At 50.5% G+C, this 24,592-nt stretch overlaps 1 protein-coding gene across 3 annotated transcripts in view; it reads right to left on the bottom strand.

The window, feature by feature from the left end:
• NTRK3 (neurotrophic receptor tyrosine kinase 3) overlaps window positions 1–24,592 on the bottom strand; it is a 380,449-nt gene that overhangs the window by 59,813 nt on the left and 296,044 nt on the right. For all 3 annotated transcript variants that reach the window (XM_045067153.1, XM_045067149.1, XM_045067150.1), the window contains 3 exons: window positions 15,103–15,233; window positions 6,180–6,352; window positions 2,903–3,146 (listed from right to left, as the gene is read on the bottom strand). In XM_045067153.1, the coding sequence (XP_044923088.1) occupies window positions 2,903–3,146; window positions 6,180–6,352; window positions 15,103–15,233 (548 nt within the window). The remainder of the gene's footprint in view (window positions 1–2,902; window positions 3,147–6,179; window positions 6,353–15,102; window positions 15,234–24,592) is intronic.

Below are 24,592 nucleotides of genomic sequence, written 5' to 3'. Positions count from 1 at the left end.
GTCGCTGTAAGATCATGAGGACCATTTAAACACTGACCAGAAGCACAAACAAGTGCTGACGACCCAGTCTCTCTATTTAAGTTCAAACCTTGGGAGGGAAAGTCTCAGGAGGTGGTCAACTTAAAGACCCTACTCCTTGGGGGGTAGCCGCATGATCCCAGTTTATCTTCCAGTGATCAGGAGGTCCTTCTCCCTGACCCAAGAATGACATCTGGAAATCATATTATCCCTGTGGTTCTCCTGCCTTGGGTATGAAGGAAACCACAGTTTACCGAGCAAAGCAATGTATTCCAGGCTCTTTACACAAAGTAACTTGTTTAACATCAAGATAACTCTGCCAAGAGACTATGTTTGTCCTCATTTTTTAAATGGGAAAACTAAAGAGAGGTTAGGGGAAGTGCATTGGGGGTCCCCAGGCCGCTGATGGTGGTGTGAGGTAAGATTAGGTCCTGATGCAGAACGGCTTTGTCACTCTGATGTCTTCCAATGTGGATAACAAGACTTTGAAGTCTTGTGACCTCTGGCACAAGATGTGAGAGAGGGAACCTCTGGCAAACCTCCTTCTGCCCTTTGTTTTGCAGAGGGGGAGGGAGGGGGAGCTGTGCATACATTAGGACATCATGAGCAACTGAACATGAGGATATGACACACGCTACCCTTGGAACATGGAAAGTACAATATCTACCCACCATCAGTGGGATAGGCAGTTTTCCACTGTTTTTACTACAATAGCTTTTTTTTTTTTTAATTTCATATTCCTTGGGACCAAAGACACACATTTTCAAGCCAGTCGGCCTCCTCTTATACCCGGCATAGAACTCATGAAAAAGGAATTGCAGATGCCTGAACAGTGGACCATTTCCACGTTGCAGTCCCTTCCTTGAGTTCTAATCCTCCAATCCAGCCCTGGAGCCCACAGAAACAAGATGGATTCACCCCCTTGTTGCTGTCCGGGGAGTAAAGAGCATCCGTTCCCAGCTGTTAAAGCCAGGGCAAAGCAGTATCACTGGATAACTGGTAGATGTGATTTTTTGACTCTTTTGAGTCAGAATCAAGAAACATGAAGGACACTCCTTGAAGTAAATTTGAGAGCTGAGTGTGCACGCATTGTGGCCAGACACCGCTTCCCGAGACCGTGGTAAAGCCAGTGGAGAACAGATTGGCATAATCACATATCTGCCACACACAGAAAAATGATAATCCCTTCCTTGTTTTTATTAACACCAACATAAATCTGAGCTCAGCGGGAAAGGCCAGCAAACCCCATTATGGAGGGCACAAAGGCAATTAAAGGGTGCCAACTCCAGCTAGACTTAAAAAATCTACAGCCTGAGGGCCCCTAGTCACCACACCAATGCCTCTCTTGGAAATGAGTGACAAAATTAGTCTAGATGCTACAGAAAGACTCTGCATTGATGTTTCCTGGCAGGTCTGCCCTGGCCATCCATCTGTGGTGACGGCTGCATCACGCTCCCTTTTCCGTATCTGGGATGTTGGACAGGGTGGGTGGATTGAACAACTGCCGAGCTTGCTCGGACATACTACCTTCCCTGCTGTTCAGTCTACTTGGCGTCATATTCCCTCACGATAGTACATCATCTGCCATCCTTTGGTTGTACCATGCACAAATCATTTTCTAGCCACAATGGGCATTTCTCAAATATTTCATTTTTCTTCAGGCTATGGCTAAAATGAACTGTCTTGAGCGACCAGTTCTAATGTCTGGGCAACGTTGCTTAGGCAATGCCATCAGGAGCATCCAGAAAGAAGAGATCTGCACATGCTAACCCCAAACTCCCAGCCTCATAGTCCACCATGCTTAGGCCAACAGGACGATGGTATCTGGGCTCTTTGACTCACAATATGATCATTAATTCCCTACTAAGAAGACAAAACCAATGACTTCCATGCTTCTTGACCTCCAGAACTCTGCCCCACCCTCTTCTTATAGCACCTATCCAAACTCCTCACCCATTCAACGTCCCCAAGGTAAATATTACATATTTCTTGAGGCATGTGCCTTCCAATCAGTTTGCAAAGGTAATGCCATCTCTGTATTTTCAGCTGCTCCCATATTTTCCTCTTTTTCAGCAAACAACACTCATGCCCACTTATCTTTTCCTTGGCAATAATAACACTGTCAAAACCACTCAATAATCCACTGGGAGGGGTCTACCAAAGACTAAGGGAACAAATAATCCTGGGAGCAAAGTAAAATATGTCTTAATGTAAAGTGGGCCACTGTATAGAAATAAAATTGAATGTGATGCCTCCTATCACAATCAGAAAGCTTTTTCTAAGGCCAACCTCCAACTCTCTCCAAAGTTGGCAACAATAACATGCTTTCTTGTTTCACCTTTCCTAAATCATTCAGGTGATTCTGCTCAGCGGGACATTAATGATTTTTGTTACTTTACTGTGAGTTCTGGCTTCTCACCAAGCTCTACTTTTGAAGACAAGATAAGCCTACATGGTCACCAGATGATTTCAGAGAACAAAGTGTGTTGTGGACAGGGCTGGATCAGGGACTGAGTTGGAAGGTGTGAAAACATAGCACCAAGTTGAGCTTGACTATGTGTGTGTTTGGGCATACGCATGTATGTATGAGTTTGTTTGCATGAAGAATGAGTATTGATGTAAGAACAAAATGCATATGCCCTTGCAATGTAAGAATACTGGCAAGCTGAATGTCCAAGAGGAAAGGAGGCATAAGCTATCGAGAGGATAATAAATAGGTAGGTCAAGATGTAGGAGTGGCCAAAGGATAACCATCACGTGTATGTCTGGGCATGGGTGCATATGTGTGTTCTCTGGAGTGACAGGGTTAATGGACAATGACAAAGACATGTGAGCAAGATGTTAGCTCTGCTGCTGAGTCCTGCAGCTGGAAAAGCCATCTTACCCTGTAGTAATCAGTGCTGTAGACATCTCTGGACATGCCAAAGTCCCCGATCTTCACCAGCAGATTGGCTCCAACCAGGCAGTTCCTGGTGGCCAGGTCCCGGTGTACGAAGTGCTGGGAGGCCAGGTACACCATGCCTGAGGCGATCTGACTGGCGATGTGGAGCATTTGGGAGAGCCCCAGCTCACCTTTTGCCTGACGTGGCTGCCCATCCACAAGGATCATAGCATCTGGCCCATGGGCCCTGTGAGGGGTGGGAGAGAAGACAAGGGACAGGGAGAATTCAGGAGATCAAGGGGAACAGCCTTCTTGATTCCCTGTTCCCTGGAATAGCTTACAGAAAGGCATAAAATCTCTGTTAGCCTACTTATTGCCTATTTCTATCTATCTAATATTACATTATGTGAGGGTGCCTATGGGCACAACACTATAACCAGATTCCCAACTAAAATGATGCAGATATACTCTAATGCACCAGGAAACAAACCCACTCTTTTAAATATCTTAAGGCTCTGAAGGAGTTTCCCCAGTTCTAGATATCCACTATAGGATCGTTAATAAAACAATTAACTCTTCTGGAGTCCCTACTCTTCCAAGCCCTGCTCTAAAGATCTCCAATCTATTAATTCACTTAATGCTCCCACTCCAATTTTGAGTTAAAGAAATGGAGGCCTAAAATGATCAGATCACCTGGCCAAAGTCACAGGAGTGCTGCAATGGCCCGATGGGTAATCTGGAGGCCAAATGAAACCAGACCTGTGGCTCTAAAAAGCTTTAAAATCTAAGGAGCATCAGCAACTGGGCTGAACCGATTCCTCGGCCCCGCCCCCTGATTCTGATTGGCTGCGTGAACTCGATCATTTGCATTTCTGACAAACTCCCCGTGCTGATGCTGGCACGGGTCAGGGGGGCAGTCCGCACTGTAGGTAGCAGGAGCCTTGAGTTCACATTCCTACCCTGCCCACGACACTGCTTAGGACTGGATAACTTTTGTTAGTAACAGGGCCCGATGGAGAGACCCTTCGGATCTGGGAAACCAAGGCCTTGCGAAGCCCCAGTTTCCCCTCCATCCCAAATCAAGGCCCCAGATTTGTTATCCTAATGCCTTGTCTTGTCATATCGGTCACTTTTAGTATTCACTCTTTTCTCCAGAAAGCCCAATGAGCCGTAACCACACCCAGAGCCCTTATTTATGAAGTTGTGACCAAGGAGCCCTGGTGTACAGCGAGGCCTCGGCCTGTTTTACTGAGTCGTTAAATATGAACACATTCATTTTATTGTCTCCTCTGGGTTCTGCCTACTTCATCCTCCAAAGGAGAGCTACCGCGTCCACCCGCAAGGAAGGAGCATCAGCAGGAAAGCCCGGAGGCTCAGGTACACCAGGAGAGGACACTACCACCTGCCCCTAAAAGCCACCAATGAGCTTCTCTAATCTTCTCCTCCCTCTTCCCTTATATTGAGCATAACAGTGGCACCCAGAGCTCTCTGCAGGCCTGTTTATGGCACTTGGGGTTAAAGGCACTGCTGATCTGTGGTGTGGGATTCCTGGGAAATGGAGCACATCCCTTGGACCATCCCAGGGGGAAGCAAGCACAGCACAAAGATCTTGAATACTGAGAAAGGGCATTGCCTGTATTAGTAACTGTCCTGGTTTACAGTCCTGATAAAATACTAATTGTAATAATTTAATAGTAGCTATCATCAACTGAATACCCAGCTACATGGAAAAGTCATTAAGGTATTAGACAAATATAATCACTTAGTACTCATGGTAGGAAACCTGTGGAGCGGTTATTATCAGTCTTGTTTTCTAGAGAAGAGAATTACGGTTTAATAACTTGCTCCAGGTTACATCACTGAGACGTGACAAATTCAGGACATGAACCCAAGTCTGTCTGATGACAAGGACTGAATTCTCCAAGAAAGGAATAAATTTCATTGTGAAAACCCAAGTTCAGGGGGTTCAAAACATCCTATGGATATTTTCCATTCCTCAGGGGCCATTTTTGTAAACCCAGTTCATAAGAAGAGTTCATTATCTGCCACTAGCCCTTTCTAGGCCCCCTCAAAACCACGGCATGAGAGTCAATGTCTCACTTGAAGGAGATGCTCCCCAAGTTTTGGCCAATGGGCTAGCATGTTCCATTGCCTCCACAGGAGCTCTGAAGATGTCATTATCAATTATGGGATGCATGGATATCAAATGAACCCTAAGTGTCAAGGTCCTGATTAATCCATCTGCTTTCTAGGACCTGAAATCCACACACCTCACACACAGCCACCCCCTCCACATCTGGGCACTACTTGGAAGTGGCAGATGCGGGAGGCAGAAAGTGTGAACTCTGCTCTAGTAGTAAGAAGCTTTCTTCACTGGGGAAGGCTGTCTGCCCCCACTGCCCTGCCACTCCATCCAGAACCTTCTGGCTGAGGTTCCAGCCTCTTACTAGCTCCATCAAGAGCATCTTGAAACCCAGGCTGACCTTGAGCCAGGTTTGAGGAAACCCCCTTACAACATATCTAATCTTTCTAGAATAGTGCCATCCAATTGAACATTTTATTGATGGAAATATTCTAGGCCGCGCTGCCCAATATTGTAGCCACTAGCCCCAGGGGACTACTGAGTACTTGAAATGCGGCTAGTGTGACCAAGGAACTGAATTTTTAAATTTGATTTAATTCATGTAAATTTAAATTCAAATATCCATAGGTAGCTACAGCAGTGGACAGCATGCTTATAAATTTATCCGAAGAAAATCTGCTCTTCTTTCTCAACCATCTCTGTCTTCTGATGAGCTTGCAAACTTGTACTTCCTTATTCATCCTAAGAAAAGTCTCCAGCACGAAGGTTTCCAGCAGACCTTAGCTCCATTTTGCAACACTTAGAAACGTAAGGCACCAAGAGAGACAGCCAGTCAGATCATCAAGAGAAAAGGGGGCTCTAGAGTCTTGGAGTTGAGTTACATGGTGCCAGGCCCTCTGGGCTCCCTCCTTAGACTCTTCCAGACCCTGCTCTTATGGTCTATCCACCTTGTGGTCAAGAAGAAAATGCTCCCTTGTCATAGCATCCTTAATATTTCCTCCTAGAAATCAGTGACAAAGGCCAGCAGAAGCTCGCTGCTCGGGAACTGATAGGAAAGATGGAAAGGTTGCTTCTCATTTCTAACCCCCTAGACTTAGTGTTCAGAGGGCCTGTTTGACTTCTGGCTCCAGGAGAACTGCAGGGGTTCAGTAGGGACTGGCTGTGGGGTTAGGGGTGGGGAAAGCAGTCCTTGCTTACCTAAGGAACTTGTTCAGGTCTCCATGCTTCATGTACTCAAAGACCATGATGAGCGGGTCTCCATCACCACACACCCCATAGAACTTGACAATGTGTTCGTGCTGCAGGTTGGTGAGCAGCTCAGCCTCCCTCTGGAAATCCTTCCGGGCAGCCAGGGTGGGATCCTTCAGAGCCTGGAATCAATGCAGGACATGGGTTTTAGCAACCAAAGGGCAAGGGCCTGTCTGTTCCCCTCCTGGGAATAAACTTGCCCATGATAAAGACTGTTAGTTCCCAACCAGTCAGATTGTGATCAGGGTTTAAAGGCCATGAGGTGACGTCATAACAGCCAGGCCCGATTCCTTCCTTCCTCAGTCGTTCATCCTTGCAGAAACAGAAGCCGACTCCCTGACCACACCTACCATCCACTGGTCAGTGATCTCCGTGCATGGTCATCTCAGAGCCCTTTGCTCCTGGAGAGTTTGTGTGCGTGGTGGAGGGAGCAGGAGGTTGTGCATGTGGAAGGCCTGACCAAGGCCCCTTCCCCTAAGCTCTTCTTGAAGAAATGGCCCTGCTGCTAAAACTAACAGTAGAAAAACCGCCATTCCATTGGTTTAGCTTTGTAAATGAGCCTATGCCCAGAGCCTACCAGAAACCAGGCATAATACAGCCTCCTTGCCTTTTCTATTCCCTGATTTTAGATTGTGAAAGAGTGTATGTTTGCAGAGAAACATCAACATGCTGGCTTCTAGAAGGTGTCTGTGGCTTCTTAGTGGGAAACTGAAGGAGGCGCTGGGATTGGGGGTGGGGGGGGTGACTGCAACTGTGGGAATGGCAGTGAACCAGCAGCAGCTTCAGGATCCGCCCAGAACCAGGACGGGGTCAAGTCCTGCGAAGTCCCAGGGCAGGATGGGCAGGTGGGCATCTCGCAGTCACTAAAACGCCACAGCATAGCCCCTGTGGGTTGGGAGAGCCCAGGGTGAATGGAAGACCTCTGACTGGGGTCCGGGAAGACAAAGGGAAGAGCACGAGTCAGGAGGGGAGTCAGGTGTGAGTGCGGGCGCTCGAGCACCAGAAGGGGACAGTGAGACCGAAGTAGAAGGTTCAGAGCCCCTTTGAGCCACAGGGATGCAGCCGGGCCGGCAGCAAGAAGAATGAGCAGTACAGGCGGCGGCGGGAGGCTCTCCTCCTGCAGGAGGAGTCTGGACAGGGGTGCGCACACATTTCAGGCTTCCCTCCCTGCCCTGCAAGCTCAGAAGGCAAACGGGGCCAAACAGCCACTTGCTCCCACCAACAGAGTTTCGTCCCCTCCCCAGACACAACACCAGGCCATGAGGGAGGGAGTGTGAAGTTTGCACACTATTTTCAGATTCGTGAACATCTAGACACGCATGAGATTGGTTTGCATCCTCTCTGCCAAACATCTGGTCTTTTTGGTGATTGAGGCATACCGACGTTCCCTGTAGATCATGTTACTTCTGAAAGGCCAAGGCCAGCCAGGGGTCTTTCGGTCGCCTTGGCCATGCCCATTAACCTGAATCCACAGGGCTGCCTTGCCTGCGGATTTGTGCATAGGCAAAAATCCTATCTGGTAAGGCCCATCAGACCTCCATCAGTCACCAGCACACATTACAGATGATGCCCTTTGAGCACGAAAAGGGCCTTAAATATCACCAGCTTCCTTCTACCTGCTCACTTCCGGAGCTGGAGAAACTGAGGCTCAGCCCCGTCTGGGAGGCAGCACGCATTCGCACATCTCAAATGACAGAAGCGTGCCATTAAACCAGACCTCAGCCATCTCCGGGACCCCCAGGGTCCATGCCAGTACCTCTAGGGCCATGGTCTCAGCCAGAAATCAAATCCATTCCGACTTCGACCAGCACCACTTGTCACTCTTCTCAAACTCTGGAGCTTTCACTGAAAATGTGTTTGATGAAATGATTCTACCATTGACAGAAACGTTGGGGTTTATCTAATGCAGCTTTCCCACCTCACAGGTGAGGAAGCCGAGGTCCAGAATGGGGGACTGACTTGCCAAAGACCATGCAAGGAGCCACAGCTTGGATCTGGAGCCCGGGGACACTTTCCCGGCCAGCATATCAGCTTGAATTAATTTACCAGATGAATCGGCCACTAGGCTTGTCCCCATAGGGAATGGGGGGCACAGATGTGAAAGGGTGGTGTGAAAGAGCAGAGGACAGGGCCACCAGGCAGGACACACTGCTGCTGGCAGAGGGGCCGGGCCCAACGAGGATGCGGGGCAGGTAGGGCTGACGAAGACCGGAAGGGTGGTGGGCAGTCCAGCCCATGGCTGAATTTTTGGCTCTGATCTCATGGGTTCCGCACATCAGCTCTGGCTGCCTTCTCAGGGAAGCTGCTAAGAAAGGAGCACGCCACTGTGGGTCCACGTCCAGCCAGAGCAATGGTATTTGCCAAGGCTTCTTGCTATGCATGGAAGAAGGCAGAGTCATGGTGACAGTGGTCCTCTCTGTGACCCAACTCCTGAGCCGTGTGGCCTGGGCTGTGGGTAGAAGATGACTGCCTGTGATTTACTTATTTCCATGAAGAATACGGGGGGGGGGGGGGCGGGGAAGAGGAACCCAGCATGGGTGGGACAGAACACTACTAAGATTTATGGGAATGCTGGATTTATGGGAGGGAAAAGTAGATCAAATTTGGGGCGAGCCAAATGGCCTCTCTCCATCTCTGTAAATCATTCTCTCTCGTACCGTCTGGACGCTGATGGCAGTCATGGAATTTTTGTTCTCAGCTCCCGGGCAGTGCCAGCCAGTGTCCCCAAGCCTGGCACTCCACACTGCCAGGCAGATAGGGGTTCCTCATTTGGGAGACGGGGCACAAAGCAACAGCTGTCCCCCAGTCTCCCCACAGCCCTTGTCCACTGCCAGCTCTCTTTCTGCCTTCGCCCTGGGTTTTCCAGCTCCCGGGTCCAACTTGAGGTTTCCATGTAATTGGCAAAGGGTCAGTGCAGCATCAGGGGGCCAGGGCTGCAGGTGGCCCCAATTCCCAGGGACTGATGCAACCGAGACAGAGATGACAGGAGGAGACTAATGAGGAGGAAACTCGGCTCAGTGGCTCTCCTGCCCTTCTCCGTGGCATCCACACTCAACACCTTCTTCAGGGCTGGGAAACTTCAAAGTGAATTGCCAGTTGGGGGCACCAGGAGCACACCAGGGGCAGAACCGGGGCTCAACACGGCTGCCAACTGTCGTTGTAGGGAGCTAGGTCTCGCCAGAGGGTCTCTGAAACCAAGGAGGCTCCCCTCGGTCCTCTGAGCAGTATCCAGAGATCAAAGAGGTCTGGAATTTAGCCCGTGCCTCATCTCCTTTCTTTTCCCCCAAAGTTTGAGGACAATTGTGCTTTCTGATCTTCCCCTCCATGTGGATCATATCTCATGCCCACTCCAGCCCTGGTTTTCCATGGGTCCGTTTGGTTAGATAGAAGGGAAGCAGTCCAGATGGCAAGAGCATTTGAATTTCTTGGGGTGCCTGGGTGGCTCAGCACCGACTCCTGATTTCAGCTCAGGTCATGATCTCAGGGTCATGAGATCAAGCCCCTCAGTGGGCTTCACCCTGAGCAAGAGCCTGCATAAGGTTCTCTCTCTCCCTCCCCCTCTGCCCCACCCCTGCTTCCTCTCCCTCTCAAAGGGAAAAAAAAAAAAAAAACAACAGTTTCAAAGTGTTTGGTTTCAGATTGCATTAGTGTACTGAAACTCATTTAATACGTGCAGAGAGACACACATTCCTAAATGTTCAAACTTTTATATATTCAAACACACACACACACACGTTAATCTACACTTTATAAGTATAAAAATCATCTCTCTCCTTTTCTCTCAAAACCCACTGTCCCTTCTCTTTGCTGACACTCCCAAACGACCTTATGAGAGAGGACGCTGGATAAGTCATCACAAGCACAGCTGCCCTTCTCTCATCTGGCTTCCTGGCATGCAACTGGCCATTGGTTTCTCACTGTTTTTAGGATAAAGTCCAAACCCCTTAACACAGTCATGGGCTCTCAATGTCAGGCCTCCCCCTCTCCCTCTACCTTCTTCCTTCCCTGCCCTTCCTCTTCCTCACTCACTACACTTTGGTCTCATTGGTCTTTCTGTCCTTGGTACCCACCAAACTTTTACCTGCCTCAGGCCCTTTGCATATGCACTTTTGGCCAGAAAAAAAAAAAAAACCTCTCCACTAAGTTATATCCACATGACTGGCCAAATTAATTGGTACTGTCTGTTACCTCTCAGGAACACCCTGACTGAAGCCCATTATGCCTTGAATATTCACTGCTAGTTGGATAACCAGACAGATATCTTTGTCCCAGAGGGGCGCTTGCCAAGGGTCAGCTGTGATTGTTTCCCAAAATCATTTATGATCCATCTGTTAATGTCATTGCTTAATGTAATGAAACATCACAGAAACCAATGAAATATGAGTTCAAAGAGTTGGCTGGTTTTCTTTCTTCCTTCCTTCCTTTCTTTTTTTTTTAAAGATCTGAGTAATTTTGGGGACAGTCTTGGAAGCTCACTCAGTTAAGAGTCTGATTCTTGATTTCAGCTCGGGTCATGATCTTGGGGTCATGAAGTCAAGCCCTAACTTGGACTCTGTGCTCAGTGAGGAGTTTGCTTCAGATTCTCTCTCTCCCTCTCCCTCTGCCCCTCCCCCATCATCTGTACTCACTTGCATTTTCTTCCTCAAAAAAAAAAAAAAATCCATATTTTTTTAAAGATTTTTTTTTTTTTTAATGTGACAGAGGGAACAAGAGAGCACAAGCAGAGGGAGCAGCAGAGGGAGAGGGAGAAGCAGACTCCCTACTGAGAAGGGAGCCCCCCATTGGACTTGATTCCAGAAACCTGAGATCATGACCTAAACCAAAGGCAGAAGCTTAATGACTGAGCCACCCAGGCACCCCAAGTTGCCTATTTTTATGGAACTTAAGGTGAAGCCTTTATTTTTTAATTTTTTTTTTAAGATTTTATTTATTTATCAGAGAGAGGGGGGGGAGAGAGAGAGCACAGGCAGACAGAATGGCAGGCAGAGGCAGAGGGAGAAGCAGGCTCCCTGCTGAGCAAAGAGCCCGACGTGGGACTCAATCCCAGGACGCTGGGATCATGACCTGAGCCGAAGGCAGCTGCTTAACCAACTGAGCCACCCAGGCGTCCCGTTTTTAAATTTTTTTTAAAAGATCTTATTTATTTGACAGAGAGAGACACAGCGAGAGAGGGAACACAAGCAGGGCGAGTGGGAGAGGGAGAAGCAGGCTTCCCACCAAGCAGGGAGCCCAATGCAGATAAAGACTCTGGAACGACCTGCTAAAGGTCAGTGGTTAAAAAGTGTTAAGAGGAAAACCTATTTTTTAAGAAATTGGGAAAATACTAAAAATCTGAGATTCTGCACTCAGATTGTCTCACAAATATTTTCAGTGTCTGTTCCAAGGTAAACTAACTGAAACTAGAAATCATGAACACCCAAAACAAAAACAAAACAACTCTCCAAATGAAAAGGAACTCCAGAGTTGCAGTCCAGACATACTGGAAGAAAGAAGGTTAGATCCAAATGTTTAAAATTATCAACAACCACAACATGAATAAAGTTAATTCTATAGGAACAGGCTGATAGAGACGTTAAAATAAGTAAAATTGTTCAAAGACAGTAAAGAAATAATTACTAAAAACAAAGCAAAACAACAACCAAAAAACCAACAAGATGGTATGCAGCCAAACAGGGAGAAATAAAATTAAGATAACCATAAAACCATGAACCACTTAGACAGCTTGGAAGTAGATTATATGGTTCATGGAAGTTAAAACAAAAGCCTCCACAGACAGGACAAACCCTACACTAGATAAAACCACAAGGAGAATTCATGACTCAAAGTGATGCTGAGATTCACAGAACACAGCCTGGTGAGACAGAGGGAACCGGGAAAGGCCGTGACGAGGGGCTCCTCCCCTCTTCGGTGAAGGAGAGGGGCTGCCTGGATCTTAGGTGCTCCCACCACCGATTCGCTGCAGGACCTTGGGCAAATTCCCTGACCTTTCTGTCTGTGCCTCAGTATCCGCTTCTGTAAAATGGGGATCGTGATGGTCCCTGACACTTAGGGTGGCTTGAGAGGGCAAAATACTAACCCACGCACATTACTGACCGTGGGGCCATAATCGGTGCTCCCCATTAGATGCTGTTGTTATCATCCTGAACAGCACCCCCCTCCTCCTCACCTATCCCTTCTGGGCTCTCATGTTCTAGGATCCTGAGATGGGAGCTGCATGAGCCCGGGTGTCCTCTTGCCTCCGCCACCCCCGGTGCCTCACTCGGTACCAGGCACATCGTAAGGGCTCAATAAATCCTTGTGGGATGAGTAAATTGAGCATATTTTTAAGAACATGATCAATCATTGAAAGAAAAATCTTTTTTTTTTTAAGATTTTATTTATTTATTTGACAGAGAGAGAGATCACAAGTAGACGGAGAGGCAGGCAGAGAGAGAGAGAGACAGAGGGAAGCAGGCTCCCTGCCGTGCAGAGAGCCCGATGCGGAACTCGATCCCAGGACCCTGAGATCATGACCTGAGCCGAAGGCAGCGGCTTATAACCCACTGAGCCACCCAGGCGCCCGAAAGAAAAATCTTTTACAGCACTCTGAACTATCACAAACTAACATTAGTATATCCTCAGTGTACGGAGACAATAGAACACTGCCAACCTCCACGCCCCACTCTTCCAATACTCCCTCTCTCCCTGCAAAGGTAACCGCTACATTGACTTATAGAGGTCACGGGCTTGCTTCTGGAAAACCGTTTTTACTACCTAAGTATAAATCCCTAACCTCTAGAGTTCAGTTTTTCCTGTTTTTTAAACCTGAAGTAAGTGGGATCATATATATAACCTTATATTATTATAATTATATGTTAATCAATATGTTAATAATTATAACATAATTATAGCCAATATAATTATATTATATTATATATTATAATATATTGCATATAATAATATATATATGATGGTGATGAGAGATATATATGTATATATATTTATAGATCTGTCCTTTTTCATTCAACATGCTGTTTTTGAGATTGTTTATTATTACATATAGCTATAGATCACTCATTTTCTTAGTTGAATCATTTCTTATTGTATGAGCATACCACCTTTATTTATCCATGCGGCTACCAATGGACCTTTGGGGCTGTTTCTAGTTTTCGGCTGTTGTAAATAATGCTTTCTGAACATTATTAGACATATCTCTAGATAGCTAGCTAGCTAGGTAATAGGAAGGAAGGAGGAAAATAGAAGGAAATAAAGGTGCGTGGATGGATGGATGGATGGATGGATAGATGATAGAAAGAAAGACAAGTACCTAGTGGAAATAGGTCTAGAAGTAGAAGTGCTAGGTCACACAGTTTGATGTTCTAGAAAACCGAACTGGTTTTCAGAATGCGTATACCACTTCACCTCCCTACTGGCGCAGGAGGGACATGCAGCCGCACACCTATTTTTGTCAGCACTTGCTATGGTCACCACCGTCCAGCCATTCTGCTCGGCATTCACTGGTATCTCATGATCGTTCAATATGCATTTTTCTGATGATGAGTTAACTGGACCCCTCTCTCATTCTGCCAACAGCTACCTGGCTATCGGAGGAGGCTCTCTGAGATCTTGGGTACAAGAGTATTCTCTGTCAGATGATTATGTCAAATGGGCATCACCGATTTTAAAATATGAATCATGTGACTTTTTTTTTAGTTTTATTTATTTATCTGACAGAAAAAGAGATCACAAGTAGGCAGAGAGGGGGAAGCAGGCTCCCCGCTGAGCAGAGAGCCTGATGCAGGGCTCGATCCCAGGACCCTGAGATCATGACCTGAGCCGAAGGCAGAGGCTTCACCCACTGAGCCACCCAGGTGCCCCAGAATCATGTGATCTGAATGCCAGGTTTACAGGACCCACATGTCCAAATTATGCTCTTGTCCTGCTCTTCTCCCTCCCTAAGTATTCTCTTGTCCCCCAAGCCAATGGCAAGCATCTTTAGAACAGAGGCTGTGAGGTCTGCTCTGTCTCCCCCATTGCAAAAAAAAAATCTTGCCAATCGACTTAAAACCACAATTTTGGGAAAACCTAACTCTGGGTTACACTTGGATGTGTACTCTGAAAGTCCACAACTACCTGCACCAATATGAGAGCGAACTCGAGAGGAAGGGAGTTGCACAAAGGAGTCAAATCTGAAGAGGATGAGAGAAGCAGAAAACACCATTTCTCGGCCCTTCTCCAGGGGAGATGAGTGTCTTCTCCAGAGGCTGGGTGGATCTCCTGGGCAGCAAATGGTGCAAAATCCCAGGGCACTCACCTCCTCCAGGTTCCCAGACTCAAGGAGAGAAGAAAACCCTCTTAAAAGGATGAAAACAGAAACACATTTTTCTGTGTCATCCAATCTGGGTACTGTCCCTTAATGCCCGACTGCTCAGCGAGAAACATTTCCCAAGGTTTGGGGCCATCATGCTATTTCCTGCTCAATGCACAAAAATGTCCATTTCATTTACCAGTCCCCCGAGGGATGCTGGAATGCCCAGTGGATTTGTGTCACCCTATAAATTAAAAGTTTGAGGGAAGTGCAGACTCTTTGGGGGACAAAATTAGAAATCTTTCCACTTCCCTGGTCCAAGCCGTTTAAAGACATCCTCACTCACTGGACCATCCCGTGTCTATGGAGGCGCGCTGAGCCAGTTTATTCTCAGGCTGCTCAGGGACACAGCTCCAGCCTTCCAAAGCCAGAGGACACCTCACCGACCTTGGAGCAAGGGCCCGATTGCGTCTGATAACGCCCAGAACCCTTTCACACCCGGAACGGAGTGAGCCTCTGCTGCTGGCTCCCCGGCCCCCAGCCACCCCCCTCCTTCCTGGCAGCCCGCAGACCTCCAGGATTTACCTTCACAGCCACGAGCATCTTGTCCTTGGTCGGGCTGAGGTTGTAGCACTCGGCAAGGAAGACCTTCCCAAAGGCTCCCTCGCCCAGTTCCCGCTTCAGCACGATGTCCCTTCTCTTAATGTGCTGCACATCTGCAGGAGGGGACAGAGACAAGAGAGCAGCCCGTCAGTTCCAGGCACCTGTCCTCACCGCAGTGGGGTTGCCGCTTCTGAGTCCGCGGCACAGAGAGGCAGACCCGGCCACGGACCCAACTCACTCCTGACAACCGGCCTCACGTGGGCTTGGGGGGCGAGTCCGACCCAGAACCAAATCAGTCTCAGCCCTGTCCCAACCCACCCCTAACCGGTCCACATTACAGCAGCCTTGGCTGGAAAACAGAGTCCACAGGGCTCATGCACAGGATTCTGGAACAATCCACTATGGTTGCTAGACAGCGTGCACATATAGGGCAGTCTCAGCAGCCACTGGTGCAGGAAAGCCCTGGGCATCGTGCGGGTTCTGACTCGGGAGGTCTGAGAGTCTGCAGGTCTGACAAGCTCTGTGGGGACGCCCGAGTGTCCTGGGCCCACAGACTACACCTCCAATAGTGTGGTTTGAATCCTGGGCCCCGCTACCTCCTTGTTGGTTTTTTTGAGCTTGGGAAAGTGATTGCATCCCAGAGCCTCAATGTCCTCATCTGCAAAATGGGATTAACATCCAGCCATGCCTTCCTTGCTGAATTGTATGACGATTAAATGAGAAAGCCTGATTGAAGGCTTCGGCCCAGTGCCTGGGACAATTGAACGACACACACATACACACACACAGGCTCTTGTTACACAGCAGCAGCTGTACCAGTCCTAGCAAGGTGTCTGCTTTGTGGTGGAGACTGCAACGTGGGAGCTAAAATTATCTGGGGGAAGCCTCTGCTTAACAAATCCTGGTCTTCTGAAAAACCAACGAGATCATGAAAGCCAAGACCAGAGAGCACCCTGGAAACACGTTCTAGGCAAAGAAGGGTTGCCACTGCCTCAGCTGACTTAGCAAGCCTGTTCAAGTCCGTCTGCTGGGAGACCCCAGGAAAGAAGCCTACAGAGGGCTAGTGCGAGCCATGGGCTGGTGATCTAAGGAGCACGCCTGGATGGAGACTGATGGCTGACCTTCCCATGACTGCGCAACAGGCAGGTGACCACCGCCCACCTGTAGGGACGTTAGGAAGAGCCGTGACAGCAGGCGGGGGGTGGGGGTCGGTAGACTGCCTCAAAGGACCTTGTCAAAAACTGAGAACTGAAGACAAGGGAGTGGCAAGCCGACCATCCCCGTGAGTGAGGAGAAAGGACAGAACAGAATGGGTGCAGACTGGTGTTTGGGTTGGCTTGGGAATTCCTCCAGGATAGACTCCAAATCGTTTTGTTTGTTTGTTTTTTCTGTCAAAGTTCATGGTCTCCCCACCATGTTCCACATGACCTGCTGGGGAGGATCTGTGGGAAGAAGCGTTTGCAGACCATTTTTCTCTCCTCCCCAGCAAGACGGACCTGCAGGCTCCCAGAGGCGTGGGCCATGTGAGCACACAGAGGGGCTCTGCCCCAGTCTGCACAACAAGCAAATTAAAAATTGGTTCTCTTCTTTACACCCCGTGTCACTATTTCTTAGCCTCTGAGGAATGGGATTTGTTGGCCTTAAAGGGGAAGGCCAGAGAGTCTCCCGCTGAGAGAAAATGGGAGGTCAGGGCCACTCAGGGGAGGCCGTCTGCTCTTTACAGCCTAATCATTCCCAGGTGACCAGCGATGACGCACGGGATCCTACAAGGTGAGCGTCCTGGGGCGGCCGTGGAGCACAGACAGGCCAAGAAGGCAGCCGTGAGAGGCCACGTCCACACCTCTCTCTCCGGGGGGCACCCGGACCAGACCTGGACCCTCCACACCGTACGGGCTCCTCACAAAACATCTTAGGACTCGGTTCCCTTGTCTGTAAAATGGCTGTGGAAGGACACGCAAGTTCTACTTACCTGCTACGTGCGCTGGTTATGTGAAGGTTTGTAATTCCTCGATCCTCTAACACGGCAGCATGTTTTGGTCTTTGCACCACTATGGATATTATTTTACAAGAAAGGGAAGCAAGCCAGGGCCAAGTCAGAAGTCCGCCCCTGGTGGCTGAGTTGGGACTGGAGTCCAGAGCATCGGGACACGCCAGAGTAGCCAAACCACAAAGGGACAAGCCCCCTTCGGTCCTAGACCCACCCCAACACCAGCCTCCCTGGGCACTGTAAAGAGGGCAGTGTCGCTCTCAAACTTGAGCTGCGACAGAATCTTCTATGAGGCTCGTTCAAACACACTGCTGGGCCCTTTCTCCCAGAGATTCCCATTCACTAGGTCCAGACTGGAGCCTGAGAACTTGCCTTTCTAGCAGGTTCCCACATGATACTGACTGTGCTGATCTGGGTACCCCACTTCGAGACCCACTGGAACAGGATGGCATTTGGAGGGGAGGGATTAGCCAACTCTTAACGGACAGTCCCACACCTGCAGATGTTTTATTCATTTCTCGCCACCTGAAGGCCTGCAATCCTCGACTGACCAGGGGCCCCTCTCTCCCACCTAGCTGCACGGCCAAGGCTGAGTCAAGGTCCCTCTCAGGGACTCAAGTCATGCGATGAATGAAGGTCATGCCTCTCTCGCCTTCTTGTGTCCTAGACACATCCCCCACAAAGGCAAAGCAACAGGATATAAATTCCTGGATCCCTTAGTCCAACTCTGGCCTGAGCGGCCTCATCAGCCCCGTGAGCTCTTCTCACTCTCAGCTGCCACGAGTGTAGAATGAGGACCTAGGGACGGAGGAATTCCACGGAGAGTGGGCTCTGTTCAGCTGCCTGGGCTGGCCCGCGTCTTAGAGCCCACCAGCTCCCCTGCCTCCCTCACAAGCCCGGAAAGGTTCAGACAAGTCAAGTGGATGCAGCAAACAGGGAGCCATTTCTCAACCCTCCCTCCATACCCCAGGACTCGAGAGCCTGGCGGCAGCACAACCCCAGCCATAGGAGAGGGGTAATGGCTGTGGGCCTTGAATGCATTAGTGGGGGCACAGGTGACCACGTTCCTGGGAACGCTGCAGTTCTCCACAAGCATGGAGCAGAAGCCTCCTCCAGATTTGCAGAGGGATCTTTTTCAGAGACTCGGGAACACCCAGGGGCTCAGAATAAAACAGGCCTGGCTCACTCTAGTTGTCTTCGGGGAGAAGTATTTTGAGAGCGATACCTGAGCCTCGTCTCCAAAAGGGGGAGCGAGATCTAGAAAGGGCAGCAGGAGGGATGGAAAATAAATATAGATTCCATTCGAGCATAAATCCTCCCCCAGGAGAGAACACCCCGCCAGTCGTGGGGATGAGGAGCTCCGCTCGGCAAATGAGGAGAGAGGCTGGGTGTGCGCCAAACGCGTAGGCGAGTCACTTCTATACGGACAGCCCCGTGTACCGACAAGACTCTAGACCCCAAAACATCGTCTGAGCAGCAGCGTATCCCTGAACCTAAGCAGGGAGAAGCAGGACAAAGGGAAGTTCATCGGTGGCCGGTCCTACCCCGTGGTCAACATTCACTTCTGGTGATAACCGCGAGAGCCGAGGGTGATCGTGCTCCTTTCACAGATGAGAAAAGTGAGGCAGGGCTAACTCTCCAGCGCTCGCAGAGAATGGCCCAGGAAGGCCCCTCTACGTGGCTCCCGCACCCAAGTTCCTTCCAGGACTCAGGATGGCCTTTCTTCTGTCCTCCCCTAATGGGTGGCCACTAAGGTCATTTGGTCCACAGAAAGTCAACCCTTCATCTTCCCCTTCTCCCAGCCTTGTCTGACTTCTCTTACCCCACTCCTCCTGGGACTCTATAGCCCAAGGGAGAAGGAAGGAGCTTCCTTTCCAGAGGCCCCCGAGGAGGAGGAAGGAGGGGACCAGGGCTGGAGGAAAGGGTGCTGCTCGGGCCCCGGGAGACGGCTGGAGTGAGCCATTCCCATTCCTGACATCCTCTTGTCTACTTGGGCCTCTTTTTTGTGCTTATTTTTAGCTCACACGGCGCTGCTCAGAGCTGCCTCTGGTGAAGCCATCTGACCTGCATGCCAAGAAGTGATGGATTCTCCTAGGAGGAGAGGGCATCAATCTCCTTTTACTGCCTGGCTGGCTGGCCCGGCAGAGTCTGGGTCACAGGGCTCAGACGCTGGGACCCTGGCAGGGGAGGAGGAGGGAGAGGGATGCACAGCCCAGGCCGTGGGAACACCTCCTAATCTCCAGGGAGGAGAGGCAGCTGCAGAAAGCGGGGGGCCAGTGACCAGGGGGAGCGGTCTCTGGGAGACGTCACGGAGCCCCTGGGACTTTCTATCCTGACTCTTCCCCTAGCTTCTTCCTTCAACACAGCCCCCTTCTGGGCTCTGCCAGAGGAAATCATCCGTAGAGTTTCTCTTTCCCGCAGGACAACTGGTTCCTCAGACAAAACACAACGAGGAGTTCTGTTTCAGTTACCGCTCCATGAATTTTCCTCTGTACCGACGACCAAGATAATTATACCATATGTATGGGATTCACTTCTGCGAGGTCTTCCAGGCCTGCAGTGAGCTTGACCTCGGGCGGAATCACTAATTCAAGGAGGTCGCAGCCACCTCCTTCCAGAAGACCTCAGAGGCCGCAGAGCTCAGTGGGCAGGCTGTGGTCATCCCCTTGCCCTCCCCGTGTTCACCTGAGCTGCCTTGCCCAGAACCTTCTGTGACCTGCACCGGTCTGCAGGACAGACAGACGTGGCTGGTGACGTCAGTGACCACGGTCAGCCTAACCTCTGTGTTCTGGGAGAACAGGGCTGTGCCCAGCAGAAACTGCTCGGTGCTGCTGATCAGAGGAAGCATAAAACCTATGAAAAAATGGGGGAGCTGAGCAACGGACGACGGGGGAAGAGAGACAGGTCTGTATGGGAGCCTGGATCCTGCTGCTCACGGCCGTATCCACCGCTGGGCCGTGGCTCCTTATCCGTGGAATGGGTGTGTGAGTGTCTACGCAGCCAAGTTTTAGGAGGACAGAGGCATGCTTTCTGGATAATAGAGGTCGTCGGAACTGTCAGAAACATGACGGCATTTAATACAAGTGTGCTCCTTCCTTTCTACAGGGTTTTCATTTGACCCGAGAGCTCAGCCTACTGAGAACCAAAGAGTGACTTGGAAAGAAACCCAAAGAGGGTTTGTTCTCCTGTAATAAAATGGCTGAGGCTGCCCCGGGGGAAGCCGGTGCCGGCTCGGGGGGCTCCCAGCAGCCGGTCCATACCTGCCACCACGATGTCCAACCTCCTCCCCTACAGAGTCCAAAATAGTTTGTGGGAGGAGGTCGGTCAGACAGCGGAATAAAGACATCGAAGGCAGAGACAGCCACCTACTAAAGATTACTATTGATCAGGAGGAAAAGAAACAACCAGATGCCCCAGGGTCGGCGGTTATGAAGAATGGTGGTCCCGACTCCACTCTGTGTCAGGCAGCAAAGTCACGGCCACAGGGCTGGCACACTGCCTTAGTCAGACCCAGGCTGTCCTCACAGAAGGCCATCAGCCCCCTCGGTGCCTTGGGTGACGGTTTTCCTAGGAGGCCACGCACTCAGGCAGCTCGGAGACCATCCCTCTCTGAAGGCTGCTCTCCTGAGGGACTCAGAAGCCGGCCCTCCCAGCACCCCTCAGGGCCAGACACGTGCTCTGTCAGTTGGGGCCTGATGGGCTCTCCTGGCAGTCCCAGCCTCATTGTGGAGACGTCTCAGGTCCTTTCTCTGTCACCTCTGTCTCTCTCCAGGCTGGTCTCTCTGAGCTTCTCATCATCCCCTGATGCCTTTGCTAATAATACAGACAAGTCCCATCAGAGCCAGGAACCGTGCTAAGTGTCTCGTTTGTCCTCACAGTGGTCTTAAACACAACGTGCTGCCCAAGTTTAAGGTGATGAAGCAATTTGCTCAAGGTCGCCCAGTGGTGACAGGTGGCCCATCAGACTGTAGGGTCCAGCAAGCACAGGCCACCCTCCACCCCCTCACTCACGACAGCCTCCCCCTCACCAGGCTCTGCCATGCCTACCCTGGGGAGGCCGCTGCCTTCTGAACCGGCAGAGACCGTGGCGGAAAGCAGTCACATCTATAAGGTCACGGAGAGAATCCTTTCCCTCATCGCTGCCACCATGGGTCGTTACTCCCCGAGCCCGACAGGAGCAGCAAAGTCGGCTTCTGGAGATGAGGACGGTCTCAGAAGGCACAAATGGAAGACCCCGATGCCTCGCAGAACAAGAGAGGGTCTCCTCAGCCTCAGGGTTCTCGCATTACGAGGTGAGTCCAGAGGGCGCCCGTGTGCAAAATGGAGGGGGGAGAGTCCTGGCAGGAAGGGTTGGGGGTGCGGAGAGGGAACCAGAGAGGAAGGGAGGACCTCGGAGAAGTGTGTGCTTTCTTTGCACTAGCCAGACCCGAGGGTCCCGGGCTGCCAAAAATGCTCAGAAGAAAACATCCATTCAATACCACACATTTAATTACACATGAAATGGAATGTCTTTAAATGGAAGAATAACATTCCCGGGGCTCCAGCGGTGGGTGTTTGCAGTGGCAGGAGGGAGACAGAGGGACCAGCTCTGCATCTTAGGGGGAAGGAGACTGCCGCGCGAGAGCAGGACTCCTGCTTTTGCTAGAGGTAGGAATTGCTGCCTGCCCTTCCGGATGCGCCCTCCCCACTTCTCAAGGCCTCGTGGCTACATCTCCTTTCCAGCCAACGGGCAGCCGGGTGGGTAGAACTCATTTCCCCTCTGGTATCGCACAAGGGCAGAAGCAGGTAAGCGTGTGCCCTGACCAGCTGTGGACCAGCTGTGGTCTGCAGCCGACCCGCTCATGTGCCCATGGACGGAAGAGCAGAGCGTGGCCGTCCCGTCCCAATAAACCACTCTTCCAAGGCAACCCCTGGATGGTTTCCGGGCAAGGAAAATAAGAGGACCTCTGGGGTGAAGCCAAATCAGGGTTGACAGAAACTGAGGCTGCCGCTGGCCAGTCTGGGTCCCATTCCAAGGCTCCCCTAGCTGGACTGGGACTCCCCTGCCCGGTTTGAGGCCTCGGCAAAAGGGGGCTGGCGGTGCTCAAGTCGGAGACCCATGTGTGTTGTGAAGTTGTTAAGTTGTGCCCCAGCACCGGGCACAAGACGCAGCAGGTGCTTACTCAGTATCTGGTGCGTAAGCAAATGGATAAAAACTTCCCCCCCGAATCCCTGCTGGGGACGTGAGAAGAAGAACACAACAGAGAGGGGAGGAAGAAGGGAGGCTGAGGGAGCAGTAAAAAGAAAGGAAAGATGAGTGAGAACGGGAAAGGATCCAGAAAGTTCCAAAGAGCAGCCTTATTTATGTCCTGGCTCCAAGACTGGCCCCAGGAACCAGGACCACATTGAACCAGGACAGTTCTGAGACCCGCGTCCTGAGCCCCCCTTCCTAGCACCTGGTCTCCCCAACAGAATGCCTCTGCGGTCTCCTGGGACAAAGCTCGACACGCACCCGGTGTCCACTCGGGGGCACGTGCGCGCCCCGAGGCGAGGAGTAACGGGCTAGGACTCCAAGACGCCGTGTTCCCACCGAGATGTATACATAAATAAGACACCCTGCTGTTTCTGGAAACGACGGGGAGAGAGGATCAGCAGAGGACTGTCTGTTCTGGGGTGATTTCCAGCTCACGTTTCCTGACATGAGAAGTTCAGAGAGAGAGAGAGGGGGACATTCAGACGTGCCCCTCCTACCCTGCCCCAGGTGCTACCCCGTGGAGCTCGACCTTGAGCTTGGGCACTGGGACGGCCACGCGGGGCCTCCCTCACCCACCCTGCCTTCTGTACCCACTCCCTTCATCTACAGGTCGCGCTGGCCCTTCCCACGGTGACAGGACCCCTTCTGACTCTCATTAAGCACTGACTGCTCCAGCCGCGAGTGAAGAGCTGGAGAACTCCCCGAGGACAGCATCTGGAATTGAGCAGCTAGGTGCTGAAAGACAAAGCTCAGGCTCCAACTGGAAATCTGTCCCTCCAGCAACTTGCCTGGCTCCCCATTCTCTCCCCCTCCCCCGGCCTGGATGTTTTCTTCCCAACTGGTCGGTGACAAACCCTCACTCCAAATGCCCATACAAGGGGCCGGTCCTGAGTCTCAGCGTCCCCAGAGGCCCTTCCCCGCCAGCAGCTTCCCCGGGGATGCGGCTCTGTCCTCTCAGCCCTGGCATCTAACTCTGTCCCCCAAGTAGTCCCTCCTGGGGCACTGTGGCTTTTCATCAGCAGACACAGGGCAGAATGTGTTCAAGGATATACCTTCCGGCTCTGCAGCTCTGAGTCCAAGACACAGACGGCTGGGCCCCATGGAGCCGTGAGGATGCAACTTCACGTAGACACCCTGAGTTCAGGAAGTAGAAATGCCTGGGAGAACTTCCGGGTGAACCGGAAGGGGACCAGAGACCCACTCACGGGACATGCCGTCAGTCTTGAAGTCTACCAGCTCCCTTAGGTCCAACAGGAAACGGAACCCTTCGGGCAGGAGCAGGAGGAATGGGCAACAATAAGGCAAGGGCAACAATATATCCAAATACCCACAAACACGTACAAAAAGAAGACAAGGACAAGAAGGGGGCCTTGTTACCAATAAGCGCCAGTATTAAGAGCCAGAGCATAGCTTTGGAATGAGGCACAACTCCGTAGGAATTCACGTTCAACAGAAAAAAATCTTAGGAGACAGAACTGGACAATTTCCCAAGCTAGGCTCAAGCTTCAATGTTTTCAAGCTTCAGTGTTTCATGAAATTAAGAGAATACCCCACCCCATTCTTGGGTTCAGTGAAATTCTGTGTGTACAGTTTTGTGTCTGAAGGGTATAAATCTGTATAATAATGGCTACAAAGTTTCACAAAGGAATGTGCCAGCTTCTTCCTCCCACTTGCTCCCTTCTTCAACCTTCCATGAGCTCCTCTGATTACTTAATCTCTCTGATCCTTGATTTCCTCACCTGTAAAATGGAGATAGCAAAACAACAACAAAAAAAACAAAAACAAACAAAAAAAACCACCAACCACACGGCCTTGTTGGATCTTTAAATGACACTGGTGCTGAGTGCTTAGAACAACGCATTAGCCCATAGCATCGATGTCTTCAGGGGGAGGTCTCTGGGATGCTATTTGAGAACTCTACTAACTTGGCCCAAATCCCCAGGCGTTTTCCCTCATAAATTCCCTGCATAAATACATAAAATAGGTCTGACAGATGGAGGGGCTCTCGCTCACTGTCCTCTGAGCTCCCTTCGTGGATTCATGCCTGTGCATTTTTACCCACACCGTTCCTCCATCTGGGTGCCCGGCACCAACTTCCACCAGGAAAAATCAGCCCATGCCCCAGGAGCAACTCTAGTCCCATGTTGTCCATAATATCTCCTGATCTTCAAGATCTCCGGATCTTCCAGATCTCACTGTCCCCCCGGGCCCCGGGTATGCCCAGTACAGACACAGGTGCCCTGGGACCCCTC

The sequence above is a fragment of the Mustela putorius genome, unplaced genomic scaffold (genome assembly GCF_011764305.1).
Source record: "Mustela putorius furo isolate JIRA1106 unplaced genomic scaffold, ASM1176430v1.1 tig00003875_pilon_pilon_pilon, whole genome shotgun sequence".
NCBI lineage: Eukaryota > Metazoa > Chordata > Mammalia > Carnivora > Mustelidae > Mustela > Mustela putorius.
This window is presented reverse-complemented; position numbering and strand designations above follow the sequence as displayed.